Source organism: Periplaneta americana, chromosome 13 (genome assembly GCF_040183065.1).
Source record: "Periplaneta americana isolate PAMFEO1 chromosome 13, P.americana_PAMFEO1_priV1, whole genome shotgun sequence".
Taxonomy (NCBI): Eukaryota; Metazoa; Arthropoda; class Insecta; order Blattodea; family Blattidae; genus Periplaneta; species Periplaneta americana.
This window is the reverse complement of record NC_091129.1, coordinates 6,328,855-6,350,303: the sequence shown is the minus strand read 5'-3', so window position 1 is coordinate 6,350,303 and position 21,449 is coordinate 6,328,855. Positions and strand designations below refer to the sequence as shown.

General features: G+C 32.6%; 1 protein-coding gene across 2 annotated transcripts in view; it reads right to left on the bottom strand.

Annotated features, from left to right (window-relative positions):
- LOC138711544 (retinol-binding protein pinta-like) overlaps positions 1-21,449 on the bottom strand; it is a 53,027-nt gene that overhangs the window by 5,328 nt on the left and 26,250 nt on the right. Inside the window, exons 4-6 of one of the 2 annotated variants that reach the window (XM_069842725.1) lie at positions 16,597-16,846; positions 12,799-12,909; positions 2,332-2,437 (exon numbers count right to left, since the gene is read on the bottom strand). In XM_069842725.1, coding sequence (XP_069698826.1) covers positions 2,332-2,437; positions 12,799-12,909; positions 16,597-16,846 — 467 coding nt within the window. The remainder of the gene's footprint in view (positions 1-2,331; positions 2,438-12,798; positions 12,910-16,596; positions 16,847-21,449) is intronic. The other variant, XM_069842726.1, reaches the window with a different exon arrangement.

The window sequence follows — 21,449 nt, the reverse complement described above, 5'->3', positions numbered from 1 at the left end:
TAATGGCCTCGGTCCATTGGCCACAAGATAGACGTTTCTTATTGCTAATCCAGGTGTTACCTTTTTTCCAGTGAGAGTAGAATGTAATTCCTTTACCTTTCCCAGGTAACGCGCTCCACTCATTATAAACAGTGACACGAAGTTGTTTACGGATGTTACGTGGATTAATGGTTCCAATATCGTTGACATTAATTGGTAAGTGGCGAGGGCTGTCAGTAATTTCGGCTTGAAGGTTCCTAGTTTGATTAATATAAGGGTTGTCTTCTTTAACTAATAATCTGCAAACATTAAGATGTTGGAGAAATGCTTCCCATTGTGCTTTAAAAACTCCAAGTCCTCTCAAATTTCGAGGTGCATATAACATTGCATCCGGTACATCTGTCGGTAAGCCAACGATTTCCTTGACAGAACCTACGGATAAATTTATCAATATCCTTCAGAAATTTTAATTTAAGATCCTTTAATGGTGCACATTGAAATGGATAGATAAGCTAAGGGCAAATATATTGGTTTAAAATGTTTAGTTTTTGATCAGGAATGAGCAAATGTGATGAGAGGTGATGACTATTTTTCAATTTATTAATAATGTACAATAATAATTTTAAGTAAGACGTTGCTACATTGATAATATTTAAAAGAAAAGCAAGCATTGCATAAGAAAATACGAGAGACATTTTTTGCAAATGCAACTGTGAGAAATCCAGGAAGACTCTAAATTCCTAAAATGGTAAATGGATAACACTTTCCTGAAACCGTTACTCCATAGGACAAGATGGCCTTGATGTTATTGGGGGGGGACCAAATGTCCTGGAAATGATGAAAAGGACCAAGTAGACAGGACCAAACGTACAGGGATATTTTATATATATACTAACATTTTTAATATTAACCTGGCTATATCTCCGGATTCAAGGTCTAGAACCTTAAACACCGCTTGCTCCCCCTTCCAAGACTGGAGTTCGATGATACTGGCGTAATATACAAACAAATCACTTTACTAGGTATAGGAGGGAAGAAAAGTAGTTCATCCATTTACGTAAACTAGGAAATATCGCAATTTTGAGTTTGATAATTTTCATTACGTTTTTGTTTAATCAAAATACAGTACATTATTAACAATGAGTGTTTTTATTCACGAATTGACCTGTCCATGCGAACTTGTTCATTATGCAGTGTATATTATACTATCTACAGCACATTAGCATACAATATAGAGAATGAAGTTAAATTGAAAAATAATCACAATATGGATATTTAAACACATTTGTGAAAATGGCGGCCGTTCATTTCGATACGGGCTTCAGTTCTTTTGTGCATATTATCGCACTATAGACTATTGTACCTAATGCCAATTACCATTTTCGTCCTTCGTACGAGTAACTCATGTTGAAATAATTCTGTACCTACTCTATAAAAGAGTACCTTACGTACTGTAAATTCAATCTTCACTTCTGCCCGATCCGAAAAGATAAAATTACTCAGAAATTCTATCTAGTGTCCGTTCAAGTGTTTTTGTCGCAGGGTCGTAGAAAGGGGGGGATCACGTGACAGTTAATTACTTAACGAGGCCCTTTTATTTAAGTTATTTTAAACAGTTGTATAATATTACGTAGACGTCCAATTCCTAACAGAAATTAATGTTTTCAGAAAAGAGCTAAGACAGCCCAGCTACTAGACTTTACAGAGGGGCGAACAGAAGCAGGTGGGGGAAACCGGGATTGGACGTAGGCAAACGGACGACATTACCTGTGCGAAAATAAGATTCAATATTGAAAGCTCTTTCGTCACTGTAAAACGCGAACATATTTCTGGAACGTACTATACTCACTAACTCAGTACTGCATACGCGGCCTCGGTTCTGTGTGGAGGACGCTTGGAGTTTACTAGTAGAAGGGGTGGGAGTGAAGTACATTAAAAAACTCAGGTACAATAAAAATTGAAGAAAAATTAAATGATGTCCATGTATTACCCGATATTAATATTCTGGACCAAATGTCGAGGACTTTTTCTTCGAGACCGTATGTCCGAACAGACATTATTGCCGGTACCAAATCATCTACAATCATTTCCGAAACTTGCAATTACTTAAAATATATATTACACTCATTTTCATGAGAGTAATATAATTTGGAACCAATACAAAGCTTTAGCTTGCAACTTGAACTTTTCGTAAATGTCTCATTACGGTTGTATTTGACACTATTTAGTGAGCAGAAAGTACTCAGCCAAAAAAAAGTGATGTGTTCCCAAGATATGTGACATTGCTTACAGCTACTTTGTTCTGTACTTGGAAGAGTATAGAGATTTTCTTTGGAAAGATTTAGTACTTACCCCAGAGGTCTCTGAGAGGACCTGCCTCGCCTCCGTATTCATTCGGCATTATTCTCTGTGGCACGTAGTCATACAGGTTTCCTACCCCATTTCTATGAACATGGAGCTGTAAAAATAAACATAATGGTTTGCTAAGCGATCGGTTTGCCTATCCTGCGACGTACACACATACCGTAGTTTCCCCTAACTATGGTCCACATTTGTCACATTTTTCTTTGTATATTCAATACTATTCATCCAGATTAAGTGAAATTTTGGCTTCGGACTCTTGTAAGTGTACATTAAATAAATATTGACATATGTGTTTGAAATTATTTAATTACAAGTGTTGAAAAAATAATAAGCATTGGTACATAGTTGTATTCTGAGTTGCCCAACTATGGTCCACTCATATATTCATGCTTGAAAACATGAATGGGCTGTAACTGGATCTGTAATTATTCGTAAATCAATAAATTGAGTTTCTAATTTAAGGGTAGAAACATAATCTAGCACAGAAATATTAAAAATAAATGAAAAGTACATGGATTCTTTTTATTAGTACACATTGCATAAACACGCAATAAACTAGTGAAATCTGAAAGTCATTTTCCTGCAATAATGAACAACTACACTCACCGGCAAAAATACCGGGCCACCTAAAGTTTCTCAATTTTTTTTTATGAGGTGAGAATCAGAAAACCCATTATGAAATGAAGAAAACATTGCTTCCCAGAAAAAAAAAAACTCTTTTTTATTATCACTTGCGCTATTATTCTCAACGCCAAACAATGGATATAATTAAAAGGTGTAAAACTTACAAATTGTTTCAATTTTCTTCCAAATGTTCAACTGATTTTGTGGCCACCCAGATGTTACTAATAGCGAATATTGCCTCCCATCAGTAATTGCCGCTTCTTACTATACATGAAAAAAAAGCTCCATTGTTCTTCACTTCCAAAACTTTCCCTGGCCACAATTCCTCCTCATAAGTAACTACCATATAACTATGTGCCTTTAGCATTATTTTAACAGATTTCGTCTTCTTTTCCACATCTGACTCACTGTCTGTAAATATGGAGAGTACACCGGAAACGTCATAATCTGTATCCAATTCAATTTCATCGCTCTCATAGTCACTTACAGGGACGGTTGTGATCCTTCTACCCTGAAGTTTTCGTTTTACCGGACCATTATTCGTGCTAGTATCATTGATGCTGGAACAGCCTGTTTCTTTATTTACTGGACTATAATGTTAAATGGTGTTTTAGAATATACTGAGATACCGTATTTGCAGAAGTAAATAATCAAATTGTTCACATTTCATTAAAACAAATATTTCAAAATGAAAAACAACTATGGTCCACTCACGAAAATTTGTGGTACATAGTTGAGGACTGACTTGTAGCCTTGAGGTTAAACATTTTTCACGCAGAGTCCTTAACCTCTGTCAGTCTAATTATTACGTGAAAGTAAACACTATATAGCCAGGTTTAATTGTACAAACAATCATATATCTATAATTTACCAGTTCCACAGAGGAGAGCTTAATAAAACAATCACAAACTGAATGATTTCGTGTCTTCACACATTCAATAGAACGATGCACACTGACCTTGTTAAGCATCCATATCCTTGCCACGTGTAATGGTAGATAGAAGCATCTATGGGGAATATAATTCCATCACAGTGGCGCCTTAAATGGCAAACACCGAACTCTTGGGGGACTAAGTAGTACATAATGCGTTTTGGACCATAGTTGGGTGCCTGGACCATAGTTATGGGAAGTTACGGTACCGATTTCAATCAGCGAATGCATTCGTTTGTCGTTCGTTCGTTGTTCGTTCGCTAAGTGTGTACGCACCTTAATTATTAGCTTTTTGCTTGCTTCTTATTGGGTTTATTGTATCATCGGCAATGTAGTAAACAAAAGAGTAGCAAGGTGTTAGTTCCAAAGACGTATAGCAGAAGGATGCGTTACAATGAATGAAAATCACATTGAGCATCTGCTATGTTGTTGAAAAAACAATTGGTCTATTCAAATTGTGGAAGATATTAATTTCAGAGTTCATGTTCAATAGATCTTCTTTTCTTGTTTTGATGAATAGCATTTAATGCTTTTTACAGACTGTATCTTATGTATATAATGAAGTCAAGTGCGTACAAGACTTTTTTTTCCTTCGAAATATAATTCTGTAGCAAATTGGTTTGTTCACTTTTAATTGGGTCTATTTATTAGATATTTAGTAGTAGGCCTAAATGTTTCTGACGTTGGACCTGCCTTTATCTTCTGGCGAAAAGAAATATGAAGGGTCCAGGGGAAAAACCTATTAAGTCCAAAATTATCAATTTTTTGTTTTGGATGCCATGTAATACCTCAGGCAATAGAGATTTCAGTGGTTTAATTGTACAGAGTAAAAACTTGATTAAGCCAGAAATATTTGAAAAATGATAACTCAGAAACAATAGAATGTAATGGACCTTGAAACTTTAAACTTGCTCTCTTGTAAAAACAGTAAAATGCGACTTAGCACGTTCTTCCCCTGGACCCTTCATATGTTAGAATATGTTTAACCGTGACCTGAACTGAAGGCAAAGACAGGTCCACCCCTTTGGAACGTTGTGTATTTTCCATTTCAGCAACAGTAATAAAGAACCCACTGAACAAGACCTCTCATTAAAATGCAGAATACATTTAAGAAATTTTATAAAGAGTGGAAAATAATTCTCCTGGTTTTATAGGTGATGTTTTATGCCATGTTTGTGAGACAATCATTAATTTGGAATCGTACAACGTTAAACATATGTATGACATTGTAAGGGGCGGGGACACGTAGACATTACATTGGGTACAAGGCGCGGGCATTCAGCTAGGGTGAGTTAGTGGCTGGAAGTTTGAGGGTGTGAAAGTGACGGAGAACAAGGGTGAGTGCGAGCATGAACGCGTTGATGAGGGGAGAGGTGGGGTCATATACTAGATTCCGTGACGTCGCAATTGACGATCTGCGAGGAGCTGTAGAAATTCAGTCACTTGAAGATTAATAAAGAAGTGACTCTAAAGGAATTTAAATAAATAAATTCCCTTTTTATTCCATAATTTTTACCGGTATACATTTATCGTTAAGAAACTTTTAACTCGCCTTAAAATTTTCTCTTGTGTGTCAGTAACATATTTTTTTACCATCATTTATTTATTTATTTATTTAGTTATTTATTTATTTAGTTATTTCTGTATTTATTTAGTTCTTTATTTAGTTATTTCTTTATTTATTTAGTTACTTCTTTCTTTATTTACTTATTGCTATATTTATTTAGTTATTTCTTTCTTTATTTACTTATTTCTATATTTATTTAGTTATTTATTTATTTAGTTATTTCTTTATTTATTTAGTTATTCAGTTATTTATTTAGTTATTTAGTTATTTCTTTCTTTATTTACTTATTCCTATATTTAGTTATTTATTTATTTAGTTATTTATTTAAATATTTAGTTATTTGTTTAGTTATTTATTTAGTTATTTCTTTATTCATTTAGTTATTTCTTTCTTTATTTACTTATTTCTATATTTCTACATTTATTTATTTAGTTATTTCGTTATTTATTTATTTAGTTATTTCTGTATTTATTTATTTAGTTATTTATTTATTTAGTTATTTATTTTGTTATTTCTTTATTTATTTAGTTACTTCTTTCTTTATTTACATATTGCTATATTTATTTAGTTATTTCTTTCTTTATTTACTTATTTCTTTATTTATTTAGTTATTTATTTATTTAGTTATTTCTTTGTTTATTTAGTTATTTATTTAGTTATTTCTTTCTTTATTTAGTTATTTCTTTCTTTATTTACTTATTGCTATATTTATTTATTTATTTATTTATTTATTTAGTTATTTATTTAGTTATTTATTTAAATATTTAGTTATTTGTTTAGTTATTTATTTAGTTATTTCTTTATTCATTTAGTTATTTCTTTCTTTATTTACTTATTTCTATATTTATATATTTATTTATTTATTTATTTAGTTATTTAGTTATTTCTTTATTTATTTAGTTATTTAGTTGTTTATTTAGTTATTTATTTACTTATTTAGTTATTTATATAGTTATTTAGTTATTTATTTAGTTTTTTATTTAGTTATTTCTTTATTTATTTAGTTATTTATTTAGTTATTTATTTAGCTATTTATTTGGTTTTTTATTTAGTTATTTCTTTATTTATTTAGTTATTTATTTAGTTATTTCTTTATTTATTTAGTTACTTATTTATTTCTTTATTTATTTAGTTATTTCTTTATTTAGTTATTTATTTAGTTATTTAGTTATTTATTTAGGTATTTATTGAGTTATTTATTTAGTTATTTCTTTATTTATTTAGTTACTTATTTTGTTATTTCTTTATTTATTTAGTTATTTCTTTATTTATTTAGTTATTTGATTATTTATTTAGTTATTTCATTATTTATTTAGTTATTTCTTTATTTATTTAGTTATTTCTTGACTTATTTAGTTATTTAGTTAGTTATTTATTTAGTTATTTCTTTATTTATTTAGTTATTTCTTTAATTATTTATTTAGTTGTTTATTGAGTTATTTATTTAGTTATTTCTTTCTTTATTTAGTTATTTAGTTAGTTATTTATTTAGTTATTTCTTTATTTATTTAGTTATTTATGTAGTTATTTCTTTATTTATTTAGTTACTTAGTTATTTCTGTATTTATTTAGTTACTTATTTTGTTATTTCTTTATTTATTTAGTTATTTCTTTATTTATTTAGTTATTTCATTATTTATTTAGTTATTTCATTATTTATTTAGTTATTTCATTATTTATTTAGTCATTTCATTATTTATTTAGTTATTTCATTATTTATTTAGTTATTTCTTTATTTATTTAGTTATTTCTTGACTTATTTAGTTATTTAGTTAGTTATTTATTTAGTTATTTCTTTATTTATTTAGTTATTTTATTATTTATTTAGTTATTTCATTATTTATTTAGTTCTTTCTTTATTTATTTAGTTATTTCTTGACTTATTTAGTTATTTAGTTAGTTATTTATTTAGTTATATCTTTATTTATTTAGTTATTTCTTTATTTCTTTAATTATTTATTTAGTTGTTTATTTAGTTATTTATTTAGTTATTTCTTTATTTATTTTGTTATTTAGTTAGTTATTTATTTAGTTATCTCTTTATTTATTTAGTTATCTCTTTATTTATTTAGTTATTTAGTTAGTTATTTATTTAGTTGTTCATTTATTTAGTCATTTATTTCGTTGTTTATTTATTTATTTAGTTGTTTAGTTATTTATTTAATTATTTATTTATTTAGTTATTTATTTAATTATTTATTTATTTAGTTATTTATTTAGTTATTTAGTTATTTATTTAGTTATTTCTTTATTTATTTAGTTATTTCTTTAGTTATTTAGTTACTTATTTATTTAGTTATTTAGTTATTTAGTTATTCATTTATTTATTTGTTTATTTATTTATTTAGTTGTTTAGTTATTTATTTACTTATTTATTTAATTATTTATTTATTTATTTAGTTATTTATTTATTTAGTTATTTAGTTAGTTATTTATTTAGTTACTTAGTTATTTATTTAGTTGTTTAGTTATTTATTTATTTAGTTATTTATTTATTTAGTAATTTATTTATTCATTCATTCATTTATTCATTGATTCATTCATTTGACAGGCAAAGCCCAATTACAATGTCCAAGACTGACAAACTATTTGATAAAACATAAACAAGGAAAAGGAAACAAACACTTATTAAAAACTGAAACAAAGTAGAAATAAGAGAAAGAAAAAAAAAGAGAAATTGAAATAAGGTGTGAAAGTAGCTTCAAATTAAGTAACAACAGTATTCTGTAAAATATGATAACAAATAATTCTGTGTCTAGAGAAATTCATATTGAAAATATCAACATTCGGATGAGGATTTAATGTATTGTATAACTGTAACATTTGGAAAACTGGGGAATTTTTGTGGGATTCAGTATTTGCCCTTGGTATGAAAAATAAATTTCGAAATTTTGTGTGAAACTTGGTGCATATAATGTTATATAATAAAATAAACCAAAGCAGTCCAACTTATTGTTATTAATTTTATAAAGAAAGTTTAAAGATTGAAAATTTCGTCTAATTTGCAAACTAGTAAAATGGAAATGTTGAAGCATTGTAGCATAACTCTCATAAATAGGATATTTATCATAAAGTCTGTAATATAATCAGTTTAGATATTTATTTTTAATTTTTTCTAGTAACAGAATATATTTGTTAGTAACTGGGTTCCAGATAACCGTTGCATACTCTAATTTAGATCGAACAATGGAATTATACAAAATTATTATATTTTTAACTTTAAATTTACAAGAATTTGTCATAAAAAGCCTAAACTTTATAGGACAAATTTATAATGTTATTAATATGACTATGAAATGTAAAATTACGGTGATTCAGCAGTTTATCTCAATTAAAAAGCGAGTTTTTGGATTATTTTGTCGAAATTTAATGAAACTGGTTTTAACATAGGCCTAGTTACATTTTTCAGTGGGCGTTTTATTACAGAACCTAAATTTCGAGAGCCACAATATTGATATGATACAAATTCAGTATTTAAAGTAAAAAAGTCCAAATGCTGTCAAGTATATTACGGAGTATTAAATTGTAATGTTATCTCACTACACATTTCTGTGTTTCCATGGCATATATAATTTCTTTTGGTTTTTTTTAGGAGGGAGCTTTCATAGGTTGAACGACAGTACAGAATCATAGGATTCATATTTCAAAACAGTGAGTTAGAGAGAAAAATAATAGGGATAATGATGTTACCTTTTTCCAGAATAAAGACATCATTGGAATGCAAATCATATTGCAAAATCTCACTTTCTCCAAAAATTGACATATCACCTTTTGCCTTGGGACCACAGACTTTACAGTTCATAGATACACGAGGGTTGAGTTATAAGACATCATTCATATTCAGTATTTTATGTTTATATTAATTTACTAGCTGTACCCGTGCGCTCCGCTGCACTTATTACAAATAAATATAAAGTAATTACATAATTAAAATAGAACATTGGGTCCAGGGAACATTCGTGTTTGACAGAACAATAAATCGTTTCATATGCTACTTAATTTAAATTGTATTTAAATAATTAAAATGCGATCATTTTGGTCCAGAGACCACTCATTTGGTGCAAGGATAATTGTTTAACATTTTTCTAAATTAGTCTTGAATTCTCCTTTAATAAATCACTCCAAATTAATAGAGTTGATTGTGTACGAAGATAATTTTTATGTTAACCTTACTGTGCATATTTTTTTTGTTAAGTTTATTTTATTCACGCCTTAACATCTGTGGTCATGTCGCGTGTTTAGAATGTGTGGGTATATCAGTAGGCCGTTTTTACTCTTGTTGAGTTCCTGTTTCTATTGTATGTTGTAGATGGCTTGTGTTCATGTAACTGATTATAGACTTTGATTAATGTTTTTGATATTGGTAATTGAGACGGTGATGAATAATGGCATGTATCTTTCCAATCCGGCATTTGCCTTTATGACTAGGGAAAATCATGAAAAACCTCAATCAGATTGGTCGGCTACGGGGTTTGAACCCGGGACCCCCGAATGCGTGTCTCAAATGCTACCGTCTGAGCCAACTCGCTCTGTTGTATATCATTGTTTATGCAAATAAAAAATGAGGTACCCTACATAAATATTATTTTAAGAAACACAGGAAACGAATATGGGTAAATTATGAGCTCAGGAACGCCATTTCGTGACACCTTTTAAAATACCTCAGCTCCAGTGATCTCCATGGTAAAATGAGTGTATAAAATTAGAGTATTTTATGTGGACCAAATAAAGTTGCAATAATCAAATTATATATTATTTCACAGAATATCAAGTTTTCTGTGCGTACAGATTTCTTTTCATCTTACCTCACTCCTCATTTGTAGCATTACACCCATCTAGAGAAACTACAAATTTGGAATAGTGTAGGTTAATTAGCTTCTGAGATTACATCATACAAACACACAAAATATTCTCTGTATATTAATATTGATAAACGTCAAGGCCGCCTTATATAGACGGAGTCATTTGTTTTGATTTCATTGTAGCCATCGTCGTCGTTCCTGCAATAACTCCTATGTCACATATCGATTTTCAGATTTTTGCTCTATTAAATAACTTAAATAGTGATGCAGCAAATAATACAATCTACTATATATAACTTAATTATATTTCTTTCTTTCGAAAATGTAAGAATTCATGATCTCCTATGCACTACTGCCACAAAATTTGTTTTTCTCCCTACTAAAAAATTTAATATTTTGCACATAGAAGTTACGGAACAACGACACTATAATCTGAGGCGGCGGTGGAAATGTATTGTATTGTTATTTTAAGACTCTTGTATATCCTTAAATATCAGTCCTATCAAAATTTTGTCCGGGACAAAACTTATCGGAAATCATGTTTAAAGAAATTTTTGTTATGTAACATTTTTCATGAATATCAATAATATGCGAGATATTTCGGTTTATTTAATTCAGGCCCCCTTATAACTCCCCTTTTAAATAAAGTATTTTGAATGCTATATAGCCTAAAATCTAAGTTACAACGAACTTAATTTATGTTCCAATTTTCATCGAAATCCGTTCATATATTATCGCGTGAAAAGGTAACAAACATCCAGACAGACAGATAGACAGACAGACACACAAACAAAAATAAAAAAAGAGGTTTTCGGTTTCAGGGTGGTTAATTATATATGTTAGGACCAATTATTTTTGGAAAATCGAAAATTACCACAAAAATTTCGGCTACAGATTTGTTATTAATATAGATTATAACATGTATTAAGTTAGTAATAGCTTCCTTCTTTAGTTGTCAGTGTGTTTATTGTTATGCGTCTATGCAGATGACACAAGTATAGTAATTACAGCCAATAACTCCAACACATTCCAATCTTCAACAGAGGAAATTCTCTTCAAAATATGTGACTGGTTCTCAGTCAATAAATTGGTATTAAACTGTAACAAAACTAACGTAATTCAATTTAAATCCTGTCCAAATTCAACGTCGCAAATTTCTAGCGCAATAATTAACAATAGATCCCTATTATAAACAACAACAACCAAATTTCTTCAACAACTGGAACAGGACATCGAAGGTCTCATTTCTCAGCAGGATGGGGCACCACCCCATTACCACTTAGATGTCAGAAACGAACTGAATACACGACTTCCAAGGAGATGGATTGGACGTGCTGCCTCTGAAGATTTAGAATGTTTGCATTCGCCTCCACGTTCCCCCGACCACACTCCTTGTGATTTTTTTCTGTGGGGTTTTATAAAGCAACAATTGTATCAGCCACCATTACCACCTACCATTGAGGATCTTCGTGTCCGCATCACAGAGGCCATTGCACTGGTGGATGGTCCAATGCTACAACGTGTATGGCAGGAAATTGACTACAGACTTGATGTGTGTCGTGTGATATAAGGAGCTCACATTGAGCACATGTGACTTACTTACGGTTGTGAACCAAATGTTTCTCTTTCTGTTTCATGTTTTCCAGTGAAAATAGTTAAAAATTGCTGGAGTTTCTGTTTCTGTTGATACCAATTTCATGTTTTCTAATGTTTGCTGGTTTAGGAGTAGCACATGTGATTTAACCGAATGGTTAACAAAAAATATTTGAGTTTCTCTTTCCATTGATAGCAATATCAGGTTTCTAAGTATCTCCTAACGATAGTTATTCAAGTTAGTAATCGGAAAGATCATTTATAGTAACACTGCATATAAATTTTGTTATTCCTCTTTGTACAAGTTGCAGTTGATATTTCTACACGAGTCTGCCGTACATGTAATTGGCCTAGCAATAGTTTAATGTTTTTTTTATTCTTTCTCAAACCTAAATATTTTTCCAATTTAATTTATTAATCTGACTCAATATTTTGGGTTTGCCTTGCGACATAGGATAGCTCACAACAAAAGTGTAGATAAAAAAAATTATATAAGCAGGTTTCAAACAAAAGAGATTAATGCATACTGTATAGAAAGAAATGGAACCTGGTGCAATTTAAATTGAGTGTACGTCATAAAGATGCTGGCAAAATATCGTCACAGAAAATTTTATTGTGGTACTGACGATGGCATCTTGAAGATACCTCTTCAGAATGTATTTTTCCCTCCACTTTACAAAGGAATTCGGAATTGCGCCTCTCGCTCCGAAGAAAAGACTGCAGTTTTTTTTTTGCTGTAGGTACTGAATCGTGGGCTCGTAGATTTTCTTATTTTGAAGGTAGTCTAAATTCTACTTATATCTTCAATTTATTTTCAAGAAATGTTGAGAGAAAATTATGTAGTATACTTATAATGTTTCCTTTTTAAGTAGACGCCTATAATAGCTTTTTAGCTTATAAATTAGAAGTTCTTTCTGCTTAAAATTCAGACCACTTACCCTTTTGAACAACTTCGGCTTCAGGATAAGTTTCACCACAGCGATGAAAACGTTCAAAAATATTGGAGCATTTATGAAGTGCGCTGATTTCAGTTGCACGCGATACCCTATCTGAAAGAATTACGAAATTCAGTATTATTAATATTCTTGCAATATCATCGAAAATTTTCATTTTAACCGTTTCATAATAGGAACTATATTAAACAAAAATAAACACAACAATAAATCAATTTATCGTAGAAAGTAGGATATGTTTCAATCTACGTGAATGTTTCGAATATGATTTGGACACATATATTTTTCATGTGTTTCTCATAAAATTTGGCAGAATAAAATAGAAACAATAATGGAAAAATTAAAATAAATATTTACTAATAATAATTCTGTACACAGGAGTGCATCAGTTATTCATAGATTTCAAAAAGGCACATGACTCGGTTAAGAGAGAAGTTTTATATGATAATCTTATTGAATTTGATGTTGCCAAGAAACTAGTTCGATTAATTAAAATGTGTCTCAGTGAAACGTACAGCACAGTCCGTATAGGTCAGTTTCTATCAGATGCGTTTCCAATTCAATGTGGGCTAAAGCAAGGAGATGCACTATCACCTTTACTTTTTAACTTTGCTCTAGAGTATGCCATTAGGAAAGTCCAGGATAACAGAGAGGGTTTGGAATTGAACGGGTTACATCAGCTTCTTGTCTGTACGGATGACGTAAATATGCTAGGAGAAAATCCACAAACGATTAGGAAAAGTACGGGAATTTTACTTGAAGCAAGTAAAGAGATAGGTTTGGAAGTAAATCCCGAAAAGACTAAGTATATGATTATGTCTCGTGACTAGAATATTTTACGAAATGGAAATATAAAAATTGGAAATTTATCTTTTGAAGAGGTGGAGAAGTTCAAATATCTGGGAGCAACAGTAACAAATATAAATGATACTCGGGAGTAAATTAAACATAGAATAAATATGGGAAATGCCTGTTATTATTAGGTGGAGAAGTTTTTATCATCCAGTCGGCTGTCAAAAAATTTGAAAGTTAGAATTTATAAAACAGTTACATTACCTGTTGTTCTTTATGGTTGTGAAACTTGGACTCTCACTTTGAGAGAGGAATGTAGGTTAAGGGTGTTTGAGAATAAGTTGCTTAGGAAAATATTTGGGGCTAAGAGGGATGAAATTACGGGAGAATGGAGAAAGTTACACAACACAGAACTGCACGCATTGTATTCTTCACCTGACATAATTAGGAACATTAAATCCAGACGTTTGAGATGGGTAGGGCATGTAGTATGTATGGGCGAATCCAGAAATGTATATAGAGTGTTAGTTGGGAGGCCGGAGAGAAAAAGACCTTTGGGGAGACCGAGACGTAGATGGGAGGATAATATTAAAATGGATTTGAGGGAAGTGGGATATGATGATAGAGACTGGATTGGTCTTGCTCAGGATAGGGACAAATGGCGGGCTTATGTGAGGACGGCAATGAATCTGCGGGTTTCTTAAAAGCCAGTAATGAAGTGAATTCTTTTCACAGGGTTATCCATATTTGTATGCAACTTTTCATCGATCTATTACCCATGAATTACAATACATGAAAGGATCAAATTAGAATGAAGCAGTAGAACAGTCATTAATATTGTTCTTAAAATTCAATGTAAGGACCAGCATTTGCTGTATATTTTTCCACGCATGCCTTGACGTTCTGTACTGTCCTCACAAACATAGTTATAATTTCACACCCTACCACGTCCGCTGGTATCGATGAAAAGATTTCTTAGGACTTCTATGGAAGAACTGAACACTTACAATTTTGGTCGCTCAAATCCCGAACCAGTGCTCATCAAGTTGGCGTGAAGTCTCTTAATGGTTTTGTAATCCAACGTCGTATTTCTTCCCTTCACCATTCTCCACCATTCTGTCGCCATGGTTACTGCTTCACGATTTATTTCTTTATAGAAAAGATTTTCAACCGAGCGATTTGCTCCAGACGATAAGATCTGAGAGTCCCATTCGGAAGGGCCCTGGTTCAAACTCCGTGACCGACCAATCTGACTGGGCTTTTCATGGTTTCCCTCAGTCACAAAGGCAAATGCGGATTGGTAATTTGCATGCCATGATTCACCAACGCCTCAATAACTAATATCAAAAACATTAATCAGAATCTGTAATCAGATACATGAACACAAACCATCTACAACACAATACTTATTTACTTACTGGCTTTTAAGGAACCCGGAGGTTCATTGCCGCCCTCACATAAGCCCGCCATTGGTCCCTATCCTCAGCAAGATTAATCCAGTCTCTAGCATCATATCCCACCTCCCTCAAATCCATTTTAATATTATCCTCCCATCTACGGCTCGGCCTGCCCAAAGGTCTTCTCCCCTCTGGCCTACCAACTAACACACTATATGCGTTTCTGGATTCGCCCATGCATGCTACACGCCCTGCCCATCTCAAACGTCTGGATTTAATGTTCCTAATTATGTCGGGTGAAGGATGCAATGCGTGCAGTTCTGCGTTGTGTAACTTTCTCCATTCTCCTGTAAATTCATCCCTCTTAGCCCCAAATATTTTCCTAAGAACCTTATTCTCAAAAACCCTCAATCTCTGTTCCTCTCTCAAAGTGAAAATCCAAGTTTCACAGCCATACAGAAGAACCGGTAATATAACTGTTTTATAAATTCTAACTTTCAGATTTTTGACAACATAGTGGATGGTAAAAGCTTCTCAACCGAATAATAACAGGCATTTCCCATATTTATTCTGCGTTTAATTTCCTCCCGATTGTCATTTATATTTGTTACTGTTGCTCCAAGATATTTGAATTTTTCCACCTCTTCGAAGGATAAATCTCCAATTTTTATAGTTCCATTTCGTACAATATTCTCGTCACGAGACATGATCATATACTTTGTATTTTCGGGATTTACTTCCAACCCTATCTCTTTACTTGCTTCAAGTAGAATTTCCGTGTTATCCGTAATCGTTTGTGGAGTTTCTCCTAACATATTCACGTCATCCGCATACACAAGAAGCTGATGTAACCCGTTCAATTCCAAACTCTCATCTACAACATAGTAGAAACAGGAACTCAACAATAGTACATATGGCCTACTGGCATACTCACAGATACTAAACACGCGATATGACCACAGATGTTAAAGCATGTATATTCATTCATAGTGTACTTCCCAAAGGCAGGTCTTTCACTGTAAACCCAGCCTTCTACAGGCTTTCCATTATCTGCCTTCCTCTTAGTCTGCGCATATGATTCATATGTCTTAATGTCGTCTATTATCTGATATCTCTTCCTGTCCCGAACTCTTCTCCCCCTCACCATTCCTTCCAGTGCATCCTTGAGTAGGCAGTTTCTTCTCAACCAGGGACTCAGCCAATTTCTTTATCTCTTCCTAATCAGTTTCAGCATCATTCTTTTTTCACCCACCCTTTCCAACGCAGGTTCATTTCTTATTCTACCTGTTCATTTCAGACGCTCCATCCTTCTTCATATCCACATTTTAAATGCTTCTAATCGCTTCTGTTCATTTTGTCATAATGTCTATGTTTCTGCCCCATAAAATGCTTAACTCCATAAGAAGCCCTACTCAGAAACCAAACTTTTTTCCTATTATATACGAGAATTCATGCCTGAATTTTTATTCACTTTCTTTGTTACACCCTGCATAATTTTTGATGATGATGATGATGATGATGATGATGATGATGATGATAAAACATGGTATTGTGGGTGTTAGTGGTAATTATTGTTTCATTTTATACTACTTACCAATCCAAAGTCGTGAATCCACTTCAGCATGCGAAAGGGGTATTTGGTTATGTGGCCTGGAGATCCCTGGGCGCAGTCCATGATGTAGATATCAGTGGGGCAGAATTCGTTGAGGTATCTGACATCATGACTCATATAGGCAACTCTCAAAACGTTTTTCGAGTTGTACTTGGATAGAGACGGGTCTAATAGTCCAAGCAGTGTAACTCGACACAATTCGTCTGTCAGAGAGGGTAGAGGAAGGTAATAACTGCAACCAAATGATGAAACACACAGCATTATGAATTGAGTCTTTCATTTTAGAGAAAAGTTACCTAAGAATGAATCCAAAAAAAAATGTAATATTACAGTCCTTCTATACAGGGTGTTTCAGAATTCAACCGAAAAAATTTATCTAGATATACTGGCTGTTCAGTTGAAAGTGTGTCATGGCTCGCTGTATGCCGTCATGTGGCTAGCCGATGAGCCTAGAGAATTCAATCTTCCTACACTTCCGCAGAGGTGTATAACCTATTAGGCAGAGAAGTGCCTAGCAAGTACGGCGTTCATTCTCAAGAGTACGTACCGATACGTACGGTAACGCCGGTAGTGGCAGGAATGTGAACTGTTTGGAAATACGTACTGTCGGGATGTGGGAAGAGGGTTAAGACGATTACTTACGTATTTGTTGACATTAACTTCGACGGTCAACATGGACACGGAGCATTTGATTTGTGTTGTGGAATGTTACCGTACGCAACCGATGATAACAAATACCCTGCGTACGACTTGCCGGCGCAAAACACAGTTCGAAAGAGGTTATGGTAGCACACAGACCGTACAGACCGCCATCTGTTGCTACGACGTTCAAGTTATACCGTACACGTTCTCAAGTTCAGATTGAAGTACGCCTTAAATAATAGGCAACTTCTCTAACATATAAGCTGAAACTCGCTTCAAATCGGTGACCCAACAACAGTGACGTCATGACACACTTTGAAATGAACACAGAAGGATTTTAGACAAGTAATTTCATATCAATTGTTAAAGTTGTTTATACGAGGTGAAAATTAATTAAACCGACAAACTCTGGGAGGCTGCATGGGACACGAAAATAAACTGTTTTGTCTAATGTCATATTTTCCCCACAGACTTCATTAAACCGCCAGAAGGGGCATGCGTTCTTCAGTTCATGAAGACTCTACAAATTCACATTTTGTTGTACGTCTTGACCCATTCTGATGGCTCTGATATTTGCTACAGTAGGGGTAATAAACGATAATCCTGAAGTCTTTCACCGCGTTAGACAATCCATGTCCGTGTGACTTCGTGAACATTCTATTATGCTTACAGTTAAATATTGAGAAGTAAAATCGATGTTATTGACATCAACCATGTAAGCTTACAATTTGAAGTAGCAATTAATAATAATCGTTTAATGGTATTACTGTTTTTAGACAAAATATGTGAATAATTTTCCAAATTCAAGGAAACTTACATTTTTAGTTTTCAGATATATTTATAAACTGTAATCTCACTAGTGCTTTTAACTTATCTCGAGAAAATCAAACCTCGAGTGAGAGTTAGTTTATTATTACACGATTAGAAGAAAGTATATAAAGATTAGAAGAAACAAAGTACTCTAATACAATAAAATATTAATTGACTTACTAAAATACTACACCGTCTTCAAAATTTGTTATTGTACCATCTTATCATTACAAATATCCCGCTAGATGGCAGTAGTGTGTTATGATTAGCTGTTCTCTTGTTACCAATTGTGTCAACTATAAACCTTCATTGAACTCTGTGGACGATTACTAGCCAAGAAGGCTTTGTTGATTTACTTTAATTTTTATTAAAAGAGTTGCATTCCACTTCTATTATCAATATATATTAAACAATCTCTGATACGTGACTATCCATAATCTCATACAGCAGAAGCTACAACATAACCTAAATAATATAAACAAGATAAATGATAGAAAAGTTTTAATTAAGGATGATGAAATAAACATGAATTATTTTAAAAGGTACAATTATTGAAAGTAGAATGTTGGTAAAAGCTAGTGAGGTAATAAAAACACGTTAGGGAGGTGATAAAAACCAAATGCTAGGGAAATGACAAAATTTGTAGGATATAAGCTGCCATGACGGGTTGAAGCACTTTGTTCCGTATCGTTTTATGTGTTAAAAGTTGTATGACGTAGTAAAAGTGTAATATTCCACATAACATTTGTGTATGAAGCGTCTCTGACATAAGTAGCATAGAGAAAAGTAATTGACGGTCAAATAGTCATTTTCAAGATGCTTCAATAATAATCTATCATCTCTTACACGCCAGTGACGGCTCCTGCGTATTTCTTAAGAGGAGGAAAGAAGTTAACAGCACTAAATGACACCTTCTTGAATGAAACATGCTACAAATAGCCTACATGCATACATGTAAGACCAGGTAGTGTTGGGGTTGGCCTTCCCTTCTGTATAGCAATAATCTGTTCTTGTAAACTGAGTTTCCTAAATTGTCCAAAATTATTATGTTTTCACTTCCATTCATTGTTGAATAATTGCGCAAATTAACAATTACAATGAAATTCACAACCTCGTAGCATTTTCGAGCACACTACAGCATCACACGTGTTGGAAGACTAGCTACTAACACGTAATCGGAACTGTTTTACGGAAATGGGAATGAGAAATAATCTGAGGAAAGCGAGAACACTGCACCCACCCACGTGGTCTGTGTTGCCACACATACATTTTACAAGTTCAGTGTCACATACTTTTGAAGAATGTCAGTTCTTTAAAGTCATACTACTATTATTGTTCAAAGCTGCCAGTGGCCGATTAATTTTTTATGTTAAAAATGATGTAGTTTGGAGTACCCACTTTCAGTTTCAAATATATTTGTACAAAACTGACAACTTGGCTGTTGCCCTGTCTAGTAAACAATGAATACAAGTGAATTACAGGGGCCAACTACGTAGAACTACTTCCTCTTTGTTTTACGTAAACCCGACTTTAACTTTCAAATATCCACGAAAGTTTCAAACCATGAATTGTAGCCTATATAAAGTGCACTGAATAATATTTTTTATTTATAATTAAAAAAAATTTACATGGTGTCTTTCATAGCGTTGCGTTAAAACTGTTTTTATTGTGTCTCCTTCTAGATGTGTTATAGTCTGGTTGAATGCAACATCGTTAGATGGCAGCGGTAGCAAGCTTGCTGCACGACCAGTCGGTTTCTATTTCCCGCCCATGACTGATTCAGAGGAGGATCTCCTCCCTCTCCTTTCATTTACTTGCTTTAAAACTCTGCTTCTTTCTCTGGCCGCTAGCGCGCTGTTGTCTATGTGTGTTAACTGCAGTAGAGGAGGAATGGATTGACTTTCCTCCACACAAACAATCTCGCATCTTTCTCACAGTTTTCTACAGCACATGAGCGCGCGTCGTTTAAAACTCGATCAACCGAGTTTTTCTTATAGCTGTGAACTTAAAAATTATCGAATCTTCCTCGAATTTCAAGGCACATATTTTATTTGGTATTTACTTTGAAAAGAATAAAAAAATTGAGGAGGACGTTCCTCCCTTCCCTCCCCCGAGGAACCGCCACTTCTTACACCCCAATATAATCTTAGGAGTATTTCATAGCCATTTCTTCTACAAAGATTCTTTTGAACGAAATATAAAATAGAAGTAAATTGGTTTACTAACAGAGTCTTTAAAAAATAATCGTTACTGCTAACACATACCAGTATTAGGCATAACGGACATCTTTTAAATACTGTAATTAACCTAAAATATGAAACAATTTTTTAAAGGATTTGAGCACGACATGTTTTTGTGACGTGGTGCGTGCCTGAACAATGAAATTTGTATGTGGCCTTTGAACAAATGTAATTAGAAACAGCTACGTTGTAGCATTATGTTTTTAATTACAAGTAAAGCATTAAATAACCTTCCTCTTACTTACTGGCTTTTAAGGAACCCAGAGGTTCATTGTCACCCTCACATAAGCCCGCCATCGGTCCTTATCGTGAGCAAGATTAATCAATTCTCTATCATCATATCCCACCTCCCTCAAATCCATTTTAATATTATCTTCCCATCTACGTCTCTGCTTCCCTAGAGGTCTTTTTCCCTCCGGCCTCCCATCTAACAATCTATATGCATTTCTGGATTCGCCCATACGTGCTACATGCCCTGCCCATCTCAAACGTCTGGATTTAATGTTCCTAATTATGTCAGGCGAAGAATACAATGCGTGCAGTTCTGTGTTGTGTAACTTTCTCCATTCTCCTGTAACTTCATCCCTCTTAGCCCCAAATATTTTCCTGAGAACCTTATTCTCAAACACCCTTAACCTATGTTCCTTTCTCAACGTGAGAGTCCAAGTTTCACAACCATAAAAACAACCGGTAATATAATTGTTTTATAAATTCTAACTTTCATCCCCATTACCTTAGATGATTTATTTATAAAACTGACCCACAGAAAAATGGCGAGATTGTAACATGAAAGGATTGGTTAATAAAATGTTACACAACTTTCTATCATTATCATTATTATATGGGAAATAATATTTTGGAAAATTGAATGAACAGATGGAAGTGATATGAATTAGAGAAATTAATTGTATTCGAATTAAAAATAATGCTTTTAATTTATTAAAATCTTATTTCAATGATAGAGTTCAATCTACTAAAATAATGTATTAAGTGGATTTATTAAAATTAAAATAGGTGTTCCGCAAGAAACAGTCCTTGGACCGATTTTATTTTTATTATATATTAATGGCATTTTAATGATAGACTTTAAAGAATATGAAGGTGATTTATATTCGTATGCTGATGATACTGTTTTACTTTTTA